Source organism: Micromesistius poutassou (genome assembly GCF_964030765.1).
Source record: "Micromesistius poutassou genome assembly, chromosome: 6".
In the NCBI taxonomy this organism is placed as follows: Eukaryota; Metazoa; Chordata; class Actinopteri; order Gadiformes; family Gadidae; genus Micromesistius; species Micromesistius poutassou.
This window is the reverse complement of record NC_140276.1, coordinates 8,332,570-8,347,023: the sequence shown is the minus strand read 5'-3', so window position 1 is coordinate 8,347,023 and position 14,454 is coordinate 8,332,570. Positions and strand designations below refer to the sequence as shown.

Genomic DNA, 14,454 nt, shown 5'->3' with positions numbered 1-14,454 from the left:
GTAAAACTTATAACTTATTAACTTATGTAAGTAAAACACATACAGCAATGTTAATTTAATCAAACATGTCTTCACTTGTTAATCTGACAACTGTTAAGTTAGTTAAGTTAAGTTACCCATAGTCAACCACAACTCTGTCTGACGTCCGTTGGAGACAAACATGAGACTAGTTCATCATGTGTTCCATCGCTGTTTGAATGAAGAAAAAAAGGTGAAATGTCCTTTGCTCCTTTGTCGCCACTTTGTCAGCACATAGCTCATCCCACACCTCCAGGACGGCCTCTGAGTCCGTCTCGTCCCGTCTCGACCCACCAGCCGTTTCCATGACGCTCTCCTCCCCTTCTCACCCAATCAGGAGTCTCCGTACGTGATGCTGAAGAAGAACCACGAGCAGCTGGCGGGCAACGATAAGTACGAGGGCTACATCGTAGAGCTGGCCGCTGAGATAGCCAAGCATGTGGGCTACCACTACAAGCTCAAAATCGTCACGGACGGCAAGTACGGAGCCAGGGACCCCGAGACCAAGATGTGGAACGGCATGGTGGGGGAGCTGGTGTACGGGGTGAGCAGAGCGGACGCCGGGTTTTACATCTGGACCGGGATCTAAAGCCGGGATTAGAGACTGGAGTTATGATGGGATCATCTTGTTTCACGTCAGAACTGTTTTAGAGAATGGATTACAGTGCTGAGATCGTCCTGTTTCACGTCTAAATCATGACCTAAACTGTTTTAGAGAATGGATTACAGTGCTGAGATCGTCCTGTTTCACGTCTAAATCATGACCTAAACCAGATTAGAGACTGGATTAAAAAGCTCGGCTCATCTTGGTTTACATCAAAATCTTGATCTTAACCAGATTAGATTGATCTTAACCAGATGGATTGAAGCACTGAGGACCATGCTGTATTCAGAATGTGGTTAATTTGGGTTAGTTCGATTTTTATTTCTGTATTTCTTTCTTTTAGGGCACGCACAGTGACAATTTGCAATTAGGGTCCTCTTATAAATCCTTCCTCTTTGTTCTGATGAACCCAGCGGATTGTATTCATGGAAAAGTACTATAAATTAACATGGACTTGGACTGGAAGCTTTAGGTGATCTACAGAGAGAAAACCAATGATTAAGAACCTAATGATCATCGACCAGCCCTAATCAACTATAAAGTGTGTTTGTGTGTATGTGTGTGTATGTGTGTCTGTTTGTGTGTGTGTGTGTGTGTGTGTGTGTGTGTGTGTGTGTGTGTGTGTGTGTGTGCGCGTGTGCATGTGTGTGTGTGTGTGTGTGTGTGTGCGTGTGCGTGTGCGTGTGCGTGTGCGCCCCATCCTCAGAAAGCGGACGTGGCGGTGGCCCCGCTGACCATCACTCTGGTGCGCGAGGAGGTGATCGACTTCTCCAAGCCCTTCATGTCGCTGGGCATCTCCATCATGATCAAGAAGCCCACCAAGTCCAAGCCGGGGGTCTTCTCCTTCCTGGACCCGCTGGCCTACGAGATCTGGATGTGCATCGTGTTCGCCTACATCGGGGTCAGCGTGGTGCTGTTCCTGGTCAGCCGCTTCAGCCCGTACGAGTGGCACGCCGAGGACTACGAGGAGGGCGGCGAGCCCCAGTCCCCCACCCAGGCCTCGGCCAGCGGGGGCCAGCAGGGCCAGCCCGCGGGCCAGCAGAACCCCGCCCAGCAGAGCCCCGAGCAGAACAACGAGTTTGGCATCTTCAACTCCCTCTGGTTCTCCCTGGGAGCCTTCATGCAGCAGGGCTGTGACATCTCACCCAGGTACGAGCAGGACGCACGCACGGACGGACGGACGGACGGATGGACGGACTGACGGATGGATGGACTGACGGATGGATGGATGGGTGGATGGATGGATGGGTGGATGGACTGACGAATGGATGGATGGGTGGATGGATGGATTTGGAACTGAACAACACATCTCTCACGTCTCCCCCTGCCACAATGAACACTCCTGCTTGGAGTTGTCTGTAAATAGGGGGACACGAGAGAGTGTGTGAATAAGGGTGAGGGTGGCGGGACTAGTGAGCGAGTGAGGGAGGGAAGGCAGACGTGTGACTGACGAAGGGGATGTGAGGGTGAGTGGGCAGGGGGAGGGGTGACCTTTAGAGGTGGTTGTGAGGTTATTATGACACACTGTCCTCTAGAACAGAATAATGTTCTTACCGTTTTTGGACAAAATGTAAGCTTTGCTCAGCACGACCATCAGGTAATCGCAATGTAAGATATGATAAGAATGTATCTCCTCACTCGATTGTCCTGAACACAAACGGGTACCGTTTCATTGCCCTTGGCACTCTGCTTTGCCGGTCGTTGAGGATATAGCAGAACTGTTCTGACACCGTCAAGTGCCTGGCTCATCAACCCTGCCATTGTCTTTAGCTTTTATGACTTCCTTGCGATTCTCATAATGACAGTGTAGTCGTTTAGAAGCAGCTTTTGTCCAAAGTGACTCACAGTGACCACAGATTAAGACATTTAGCGCAGTGGGATGCTTACAGGAAGGTGCTTAGGGATTAAATTGCAAAGTTCTCATTTAGGACATGATTTAATCCAAAGCTATGGGACATTAAGGAGCAGGTAGGGGTTAGGCAAAGTAGTTGCACTCTCAAATATATAACCTTCTTCATTCACTTTGAATGTCGGTTGGATTAGTGGCATGTATTTATGAGCACGTGGAGGCCAAAAGAATTCATCAATGTGTAATCTAAGGCCAACCCTCATGACAAGGATCCTTGCGTTGGGTACTGCCTGGTGGAGTGCTCTACACACACACACGCACGCACGCACACACACACACACACACACACACACACACACACACACACACACACACACACACACACACACACACACACAATACTCAAGTCATAGAGAGTCCTCTCGTGAGCTGTGGTATGGAACCACTCGCCGAAAGGTCACCAATTAAAAATCTCATTAGAGGGTCTGAAATTAGAGGCAGCCGGAGGTGGGCCTGGGAAGCCAGCTCCGGAGAGACCAGAGGAGGAGCAAGGAGCTGAATGTCAGCCCGGGAGGAGCCCTGCTGAACCACCCTGCTGAACCCAGAGGACAAAGTAGTTCAGTGCCACTGTGGAGAGATTTCAAAAGTTGTACTTTCCTAAATTGGAACGGAGCATCCAATTACGAAATGGCCCCTTGGTCTGGGTCAGAGTGGACGTGATGGTCAGTTTGTTGTGGTGGCTGGTGGTTGTTTGTATGAAACAACAAAGGTCTGGTTTCAACCTTGTTGGATTTTTCTTCATCTCTGTCTCTGTAGTCCAGGATATGTCTGTGAATATCATTCAATTGTGGAAATGAAGTAGCCTGGCTATTGTCTGGGGGAGCTGCTGTCATTTTCTTCAGCACAAGAAGCGTGATCAATGGGTGGAGTTAAATTGACTCTGTACGCAATTGGCTGCTTGCCGTCGCTTCCCTGTCGTCATTGTGTTAAACCAGCCAATAGCGCGCCACGGGGAAAAGCCAGCTTGGTGATTGGCTCCCACAAAAACGTATCGAAACTAGAAAGAAATGTAACTAAAATCACCAGCAGAATTGGCAGGGCTACCCAGTCTAGAAATGAAGGGCATCATGCAAATGTCCTAGAAATTAAGCTTGAAGTTAAGGAAAACGGAGTGTAAATGGTTTTTTTTAGGGGATATTCTTTGCTTTACTAATTTATGACCATGGTTGTAGGCTCTACTGATTTATTTAGCAGCCAAGCCAACCAACAAGGATGATTTTAAACATTCAGTGGGTGCACAAGACACCCTGATTCATAAAGTGGTGGTTTATTAAGCAATATTTTGCACAATATACAAATATTTGGATCAATAAACCATTAACTTGAATCATGCAGCCCTGTTATCTGAAAAATTAAGAACTGGAGAAGGTTAAATTATGTTTTGGAGCTGTTGTGCTTTTATTTATAATTGATTTCCACCAAACTTATATTGTTTTTCTTAGGTCTATTGTATACAAAGAGATGGGAACACAGCATTTGTAATTATTTTGTTATTGATTAAAGTTATTAACCTTTCTGGGGGGGTGTAATGCTTTGAGCGCTTTGTTTCAGTGACTATGGTAGGCACACTTTGTTCTTCAAATCGTGGATTTGATTGATATTACTTCTAAACTTGAGGAACTATTGCTTTCATGGAAGCAAACTTGTTATTTAATCTTCCAATCCAAAGCTTAGAAGCTACATGAAGCTGGATGTTTGCCAAAGCCTTATTTACTCTGTAAACACAGGAGCTTTCTGCTTGGGGCTAGCACCTAGCCCTAAATATGAATCAGAAAATGTATATAAATATAATATATTTATAAAGTTTTATTTGAAGAAAGTAAATCCTGCACCAGTGACCTTAATGGTCAATGTTTTTTCTGTGGAAACAGAGTTTTCTTTCGCAAAGTACGAAGCAGAGTGCTGTTCCATTAGGAATCAGCCGAGCATGGCAGTTGCTCCTAATAGGAACCACACAGCTTACCAGATTAAAGCTCAGCCACCTCCAGTATGAATGGAGGTCTTTGTTTAAATGATCGTAGTCCAGCAGAATATGCAGGGACATTTGAATTCACGTTGTAGGTTGGCATTTTATAGAATGACAGATATAATAAGTATACGTAAGAAGAATAGATAAACATCACCAAATACACACCACAGTGGAATCTCTTTGATTCGAAAGAGAGAGACATTCAGATACAGAGATAGGGAGCGAGAGATACAGAGAGACACACACACACAGAGAAGGAGATACAGAGAGAGAGGCTCAACGACAGTAGGCTACATGTATTTCCCTATTAAATATAATCAAGGGGTCAAATCCCCTTACTGCGCCGAACATCCTTCTGACTGGGGTGGCCCCTGTAACGCCTGTCCTTGTGTAAGGCCCTGTAACGCCTGTCCTTGTGTAAGGCCCTGTAACGCCTGTCCTTGTGTAAGGCCCTGTAACGCCTGTCCTTGTGTAAGGCCCTGTAACCCCTGTCCTTGTGTAAGGCATGACTGTCTCACAGCACTCAGCCATCACACAACAGACTACATCTGCAGTAACTATGGATTTCCACCCATGTGCCTGATATAAATAGAATCACACCAGGCGTCCCATGAATTACCCCCTTGTCTCCGTGAAGGGTTGGTGTGCAACTGTGCTGCTGTATCCTCTGCGCGATCACGTGTGTTGATTTACACAATTTGTGTGTGTGTGTGTGTGTGTGTGTGTGCGTGTGCGTGTGTTAACCTTTACATGTGTGTTCATGTGGGTTGTCTTCTGTGTATGTATTTGTGTGTGTGTGCGTGTCCATTCACCTTAACGTGTGTGTGTGTGTGTGTGTGTGTGTGTGTGTGTGTGTGTACATGTGGGTTGTCTTCTCTCCATTCATTCATGTGTTTTTTCTTTGTATTCATCCAATGGGGGGCGGGGGGGGGGGGGGGGGGGGCAGCCACCAGTGGAGATGGGACTCGACCCCCTACTGGAGGGGAATCAGCCTGTACTGAAGGGGACCAGCAGCATGGTGCCCACCAGGGGGGGCATGGTGGCGCGGGCCCAGTAAGGCTCCACAGACAACGTTGTGAATGTTTCACCCTACTGAGTACCGCCCTGGAGCCGTCCCTCCTCCCTGGGAGATCGGGGTGACCTAGTTCCAGTAGAGGCGTAGCAAACAATTCTGAAGATGATGGTTGGGTGTTCGTTTGGGGGGTGGGGAGTGCGTGTGTGTGCGTGTGTGTGTGTGCGTGTGTGTGTGTGTGTGCGTGTGCACGTGTGTGTGTGTGGGGCTAAATATGTTCTTGCTAGTGCTTTCCAAAGCACCACCTTGTCAGAGAGAGCTTTCAGATGGTGATAACCTGTTAATGCAGAGCCTGATGCGCACCGTCACACACATCAGCACAGGATGAATGTTTTTTTAAATTGAGGGTTTCGGCCTGATATATACTTTGACGTACAAGGAAAATAATTCACCACTAAGAGCTCAACTTTACCATGAAAGCAGTTTTCTGACTGCATCATGACCCATTTTTTTATAGTTATCCCAGTCAGTTGATCACAGTTGACAAGCAATTATTCAAAAATGTTTAATATCTGTACGTTTTGCAACGTTCTAAAATAACAATTCATTCATAACAGATCATTTGTATTGAATTAAGGGAATTTATATGAAATGATGCATTCCCTAACTCTGCTCCCAATGGAGGGTAAAACAAAACTAAAATAGTAATTGGATTCCAGATCAGATCAATATAGCAAACAAGCGTAACAGCTATACAGAAATACTTGATGAAGAGAACTAAAACAAAGAGAAATGTTAAAACCATCCAATAGTTTAGCTCCCAAATCTAATTTGATGAATTCTGTAATACCATAAAAAAGGTTTGCTGGTTATTAGTAAGTACGGAATGTTCCAGAGCCATGTATTCAGCACCACAGACAGCTCCCAGCACTCAGTGTCTCAGCTTCTACATTCAATCAGAGACAAAAGGCCACCGGACAGCCCTAACGATCCACTGTCCTTGCTCAGAAGGCCATTTTAATTTCCTTGCATACGTTAGTTTGTTCTGGGGGGGGGGGGTATCCACACAAAGGAGGGTTTATTAAACGATCTAAATATGTTGTCTCAACGTAAGCAGTCGACGTGCATCGCAGGACTACGTGAGTGTGTGTGTATGTGAGTGTGTGTGTGTGTTAGCACTTGCATATATGGGAATGCATTAACATAAAAATAAGCAAGCTTGACTATACGCTCAATGTGTCTACGTGTGGTGCACACATGCATACACAAAAGCATGCACGCGCATGTCTCCATTTGTGTGCGTCTGTGCCTCCTTCTTTGTCCCCGGTGCTCTTTACTCAGCGTGTTGACTGGGCTCTCTTCTAAATGTCAGCAGCGTCACTCACAAAGCCGCCCTGTCCTTGTGGCATCAGGGCCCTCTATTGGTTTATCTGTTCAGACAGGTGCATTGCGGAGACAGGCACCTTCTCCTCCACCCCCTAACACCACCCACCCCAGCACCGTCAACCACCACCACCCCAGCACCGTCTTAACACCACCCCGTCAACCACCACCACCCCATCACTGTCTTAACACCACCCCGTCAACCACCACCACCCCATCACTGTCTTAACACCACCCCGTCAACCACCACCACCCCATCACCACCCTAACACCACCCCGTCAACCACCACCACCCCAGCACCGTCCTAACACCACCCCATCAACCACCACCACCCCATCACCGTCCTAACACCACCCCGTCAACCACCACCACCCCATCACCATCAACCACCACGACCCCATCACTATGTAACACCACCCCATCACCATCCACAACCACCCACCCCATCACCATCCACCACCATTCGATCACCATCCAACAACAGCTATTCACCATCCAGCACCAGTCCACCACCAGGGGGTGGGGCCACCTGAGTGTGTGCTCAAACGCATGATCACACACACGCACACACACAGACAGAAGCAGACAGACATGTGCACACAAACAAAGGCTCCAAGACAGATAGACACATACACTCTTGCACTTACACACTGACACACCGACACAGACACCCCGCAAACGCAGATGAAGAGAGAGAGAGAGAGACAAACAACGACGCATACATCCACGCACACACACTCTTTCTGCTTTTCCCTCTATTCTCCCTCCCATGATTTATAAATATGTCCTATATTCCTGCTACGTGCTGCAGTTGCTGGCGTTTGATCTGCTCTGTGTGGTATTCCTCCTCTCATCCCGTGGCTGATAAAAGACTCCACACAAACGCCGACGCATACACAGCGACAAACAGACAACTGCACACAAATGGAAATTCATTTATCACTCTCGCCAATCACGTTTTTCTGCTTGATGTCAAAGCCAGGTGGTTTATTTGAAAATAGACTTGTGCACACCTTTTCTGGTTTTGTCGATGTAAGCAAGCAAGTGGTTTCACATATGTTTATGCATCAATTGGTGTGTGTGTGTGTGTGTGTGTGTGTGTGTGTGTGTGTGTGTGTGTGTGTGTGTGTGTGTGTGCGTGTGTGTGTGTGTGTGTGTGTGTGTGTGTGTGTGTGTGTGTGTGTGTGTGTGTGCCACTCTTAACTCAATCTGCCGGTACAGCAGCTGCTCAATCTGGTGGTCAAAACTCTGAGGAATAAATAAACTGCTCTATTTATTTGATATACTTTCTAACATGGCACCCTGAGCAGGATGAAACACATTTCTTTCTTGTTTTCTTATTTTATGTGTTTGTTATGCAGTGTTTTTCTTGCTGTAGAAAATTCCTGTTAATTCCTGTAGAGTTTTTGCAAATGACAGCTAATCAATTCTTTGAGTATATTTAGTTAAATATGACCTTCACACAGGTTTTCCCACTAGGTGCCGGTTCAATCAGATCGATTACTGGCTCAATCGGGTCAATTTGATGAATTTATCATTCATCTTTCCATAGATTTGCTGTCAGTGTTTGATAAGTCCACAGTATATAATTTCCATGTATGTCGATTGCCTTTAATAGGAGTGCATAGCTGAACCTGCACTAACACACATTACAAATGAAGACACTGGCATTCAATTCATAATTGTTACCTGAGCTAGTCTTCAGTTCAAGCTTGCATCAGGGATACCTTCCTTTGTACTTACTGTTTGTTCTATTCAGCAGACGTTCTCATCCAAAGCGACTTACGGGGCAGACAATGGGGATCAATACTTTTAGTACTGTTTGAAAGGGAGCCGTATATTCTAGCCTCTGCACTATTTGAGCGGTATATATTTCTTCAAAGGAAATACAATTTCTGAGCTGTAACATGAACTCCTTGTCCAATGCATCCATGATGCTTGCGACTGCAACATGAAGATTGTCTCGAGGCCGTGGACCAGAGCTGAAGATAATCTCAGCCGTGTTGGTATTCAGCACAACAGCACAACCTCGAAGGTGATATTGCTTTCACACAGCACTTTCATCAGTGCCTGGTGTGAGGTGAGGGTAATAAGCGACGGCAGATTGTTTGTTTATTGAATAACTTATTTGCCTCCGCTGACAGAGAGGACCGCCACCGCCAGAGCTTCACCTACTTTTAACTGATGTACAGCTTGTGGGACATACGTCCTAACAGCGATTTGAATACATTGTGAACATTTTGCAATGATAATCCATCCCCGTTTTAACTGCATTTCAGTAAGGCTATTGTTCAGGGAAGGGCACTTAGTAATTCCCCTATTGTGTAGTAAGTATTGACCAAACGATGGCTTTAAAGAAAGGATCTGCTTCCCCACCGCCTCACTACCGCTAGACCCACCGCTAGACGTATACAGACATACATATGGAACTCTTTTAGTTTCCCATGTCAGTACGCTGTTATCTAGAGTGTGGATATCTGTACCTTTCTAACTTAAAACTGTCCAATTCTGTGGACAACACTGTCATGTGCATGGATATGTTATAACGGTTACAACAACGGTCAACATCAGGTCTAAAAGTAATTTTATGTGTGATTGTTTTGACCATGAGTAGCTTCTCTGGCATATAACATTATGTTACTTGCGTAAATTTCATTAGAATGAGATTACATAACATGAATAAACTTAACTAAGTTCTCTCGCTTCCTTCACAACATCTCCAAACGACGTCTTTTGTTATGGTTTTGATTCAGAGACCCCTAGTGGCAGAAATTACATATACCTTCAACAGCTTTAATGGTTAATGTAATTAATGATTACTAGAAACACCTGTGAAGCAGAGTGATACATGTATAGTTAAAAGCTAGCCTGGCTGTTGCCAGACCAAGCTCATCATAGATTGAGCTTGGTCTGGGGAGGCTGCTGTCATTTTCTTCAGCACCAGAGGCGTGATCAACGGGCCTAGTTCAACTCACTCTGCACACAATTGGCTGCTTGCCTGCATCGTCATTGTGTTAAACCAGGCAATAGTGCGCCAGGGGGAGAAGCCAGCTTGGTGATTGGCTCCTGCAAAAAAAATCGGAGGAAGAAAGAATTGCTCCTCTCCAGACGCTTCTGCAGGGCAAATTCAAATCACCGGCAGAATGGGCGGGGGGTACCCAGTCTAGTTAAAAGCCCCAGTGCAGTTATAAGTCTATACCAGCACTCATGGAATGCCTCTTTTCCAATCAAATGACTTGGTCGGAACTAACTGTTGTGTAGCATGTTTTCGTATTTTGTATCTTAAAGGTCCCATGATGTGCCACCAGGTGTGGTGTGATTAGCCGTTACAAGCCGTTTTGGAAATCTGCCCCTCATGACATCACAGGTGGGCGTGTCCACCTAGATGTGTGCTGGATAGATCAGTCTACCAGCCTACCCAGTGGACTGTAGCAAACGTTGCTCAACTGCCCGTCACACATCTAGGTGGACACGCCCACGGGACCTTAAATGTTTGACTATGACTCTGATGTAAAAAAGGTTTATGTTAATGGAACAATAGAGCTGATAACAATATAATAATAGTAATAATTATAATGGGACCAATTAGCAGCCCTTTACATCACCTCTCACATGATCCCAAAGCCAGTGCACTGTCGGCGATGCCTGCTTTAAATAAATGCAGGGCGGATTTCAAAGCCTCCGAGTTTCCATCTATCGCAGGAAATGACTTATTCATTGACACACAGTGGAGTTCATTGCTCCACCTATGTTTTATTTATCTGTAAACTCCCATGAAGGCATCTTTGATCACACATGCAGCGCAAAGACACCAACACAAACACACACAGCCGTAAACGTCAGGGCTTCACACCGAGGCTGAGTCCCATTCCCTCCTCCGAGATGCAAACGGGTGAGTCTCTCACTCCCGCACGGAGGGGCGTGTTCAAATGTATCTATCACCGAGGAAGGCCCTAACTGCCTCCCAGGTGAGACCATATACAAATCGTAAATGGTCCTCATTTATATAGCGCTTTTATCCAAAGCGCTTTACAGTGTTGACTGACATTCACCCATTCATGCACACATTCACACACCGACGGCGGAGTCGACCACGCAGGGCGACAGCCAGCGGGTCAGGAGCAAGTAGGGTGAGGCGTCTCACTTAGGGACACCACGACACTCAGCTAGGAGGAGCCGGGGATTGAACCAGCAACCTTGCAGTTACCAGCCGACCCGCTCTACCTCCTGAGCTACTGCCGCCCCTTTAATAAATGTCTGGATGTGAACCACACCTGTGTGCGTCTCCAGTGGGAGAGTGCACCTGGTCCAGGGTAAACACTGGGAGAGACAGCAGAGAGACAGTGCAGCCCGGGGCTGTCCCGTCTCTGGGGGCGCTTCATGAGAGCCTTCCCTGTGTAATGACATTCTGTGTTGTTCCCGTACGGGAAGCAGTAGCTGTGTTTGACCTTATAGACAGAGAGAGAGAGGGAGGGAGAGAGAGGTAGACAAATAGAGGGGAGGGAGAACGAAAGGGAGAGAAACTGAAAGAAAAGAAGGGGGGGGCTTGTAGAAAAGAGTGGGTGGTGGGCGAGCAAGATCAAGAGGGAGGGAGAGCGAGAGAGAGAGAGAGGACCAGCAAGATTGAAAGGGCAAGTGAGAAAGAGAGGGAGGGAAGATCGAGGGAAAGGGAGAGAGAGCTTGGTAGGAGAGATGCAGGGAGGGAAAACTGAGGAGGAGTGAGATAACTAAAGTCTTTCTGTGTCTCTCTCTCTCTCTCTCGCTCACTCTCTTTCGCTCTTTCGCTACATCACTCATCGGCACTGCTTGGACCGCAGTGTGTGCTGCCATGACAACACTGAGGAGAGATGTGTTTTTCTTTAGCTCGCAATCGTTCCGTAAGCAAACGCTCAGAAAACATAATATGCAGCCCTCTGGTGTTCTGAGCATGTGTGTGACTGCTAGGCCTTAACACAAAAGCTGTGTGTTTCAATGCTTATAACCCAAAATAACATCTTAAGTAATCAATATGTATTCTCCTGCCTCTGTGCTTGATTGTGTGTGTGTGTGTGTGTGTGTGTGTGTGTGTATGTGTGTGTGTGTGTGTGTATGTGTGTGTGTGTGTGTGTGTGTGCATGCCTGCGTGCGCGTGCGTGTTTGCGTGTGCGCATGCAGCTGGTGATCGCACATTACACTCTAGGACCAGCAAGGTGTTGCCGGCAGCAACATCTGTGTGTGGGGGGGGGGACACACGAGGGCAACACCCCTCCTGTGAAATCAGTTAGTGAGTACAGGATGTGGGAAACACTCGGGGTGTGAATCCACCAAGGTCAGGATTACAGTCAGACGGGCAAGCCTCCTGGTTTCATTGCGCTTCCACCGATTAAAGAATGGGACCAGATTAAGATGAGGCTGAGCCTGAAGCTTGCAGTGTTTGTGTGTGAGCGTGCGTGTATGTGCGTGTGCATGCTCACGCGTGCACTTGTGTTTTACGCGATGGCAGTACAGTCATTTGCATGACATTTAACTAAAGTGAAACAAATATATTTTTTTACTGCAATTTTTACGTTACGTTGGGGAATCGGGCATAGCTCACTCTGACTATTTATTTCATTAGTATTTAATTTTGATGCATGCTGTAGCTTGGCTTACCACATTATCATAATATTCTCATCCCAGACTCGATAGAATGGTAATATTGACCTTTAGTGGGTTGCAGAGGGGAAAAAAAGAAAGGGATAGACAGATACTTATTTTTTAGATACGTTATTTAGTACATCATTTTGTCAAGAATGACTTCTTAGTCCATATGTATTTTGTTGCCGTTCATTTCCTTCATGACTGGATGTTTAATCAGGGTCCAGAGTTGGCTCTGAGCAGTAATTGGCATCACGGCTTGATTAAGCACTCCATACCAACGTGATTAACGGTCACACAAAGATAACAAAATGGCAATTAGCAAAATAAAAAGGCCATACACCAAAACCACATTTATGAATAAAGATGGGAAATGTCCGCCTATCAATGTTGTGTTGCAGTCTGATGGACACTGGATGATGGCAATAGGAAAATAAAGGTTCCCGTAGTGTTAGCGTACTACTCTTTGATTGCTTTGGGCCACAAACACAAGGCCTCATTATCTTTTTCTCCCACCGTGCTCGAACCTTTTAAAGGTCTGGATGCTCGGTCTGTGAGCGATAGAGAATCCAGGACAGGCTCCCTCAGGCATGAAAATAGTTATTTTAATGTCACCGTGATCTCACCGTGAATAGGTAGGAGCAAAAATAGACACAAGCCGAATAGACATCTGGGAAGAGAGAGGGGGCTTGTCTTTGAGGAAGACGCCTAACCCATTAATGTTGCGTAGTGATGTCTTCTTACAGGCTTTACACTGCTGTCAGAGCGCATTCACTGCTTGGTAAGCCACCTGTGTGTTTTCTCTAAATTGACTCACTCTTCATTTCTAGATACAGCTACAATACATCTCTTATTAAGGAGCAGGTAGTGGGTGAGGTGGCATCATACTCAGTAGGTGTACCTGCAGCACAGGGGTCAAACTCAAGGCCCTGGGGCCATATCAGGTCCCCGGCCAAATCACATCTGGCTAGCGCAATCATCAGGGTTTTCAAGACATTCTGGTCCGCATCGCCAACTCCTCCTTTGCTCTGAACTACAAGTCCATGCAATCACTGCAAACATGCTCCTAAGTGGGTGCTGCGTGCTGAATACCCATACCACCCTGCCCCTTAGCTCCACACCAAAGCGCACGCTACAGCTCCTACTCTGCTTTATCCAACGATGCATACTTGGAGTACCAGGACCACTGTGCCAGAAGCACCATTGAGTTTGGGATAACGAGCGACAAGCTACATATGCGCATTCAGTCAGACTCCTGGCTGTTCATCTGCCACGTTGTGAACTGGAGGAGCCACTAGAGAGGCAGCCACACAGGTCCTCGTTACGGCCACAGGCCCAAAGCTGTGGAGGGGCCAATCCCCTCCAACTTCTGAAAGACATGAGGTGTCCCCCCAATATAAACTAGTTCTAAATAAATCATGCAATGAAGATCTATACTTTCAAAGTAATTCACACGTAAACACAAGAAAAAAAAGTCTTAAAACCGTATGACCCAGAATGGATGGTTCTTCATTTGTGGATGTGTGGCTCTCCAAAATAGGTGAATATGTATATTGACGGCCTAAAAGTGATTTATTAATATCAGTGGCGGCTGGTGGTTTTTAAAGTGAGGGAGGAAGGACTGCGCGCTTGGTTGCCATTGGCCTGCTTGCACTGTTAGTGGCGTATGGTGGCATAATGTGAGAATCAAGTTGTTTCAGGGTGTGGCAGCATTGTACTTTGAAAGCTGGTGGGCAGCATGTCTTGGACTACAAGGGCAGAAGGAAAGGATGCAAAGCCAATTAGTCAAATCAGGCCTACTCTTGATTTGTAAAACTAAATAAAAAAATCTGGGCCTATCATTGGGCCTATTTTTGCCCTCAATGACTGAAGGTTGTAATTTGGCTATGTTTATTTTCAGCTACAATTGTTTTAAGAAAAATGAAGACACAAGACCAAAAGT

At 46.2% G+C, this 14,454-nt stretch overlaps 1 protein-coding gene across 1 annotated transcript in view; it reads left to right on the top strand.

The window, feature by feature from the left end:
- Positions 1-14,454, top strand: part of gria1a (glutamate receptor, ionotropic, AMPA 1a) — a gene marked incomplete at both ends in the record, with an annotated part of 70,544 nt that overhangs the window by 36,327 nt on the left and 19,763 nt on the right. Inside the window, 2 exons of the mRNA XM_084469143.1 lie at positions 356-562; positions 1,329-1,771. Coding sequence (XP_084325269.1) covers positions 356-562; positions 1,329-1,771 — 650 coding nt within the window. The remainder of the gene's footprint in view (positions 1-355; positions 563-1,328; positions 1,772-14,454) is intronic.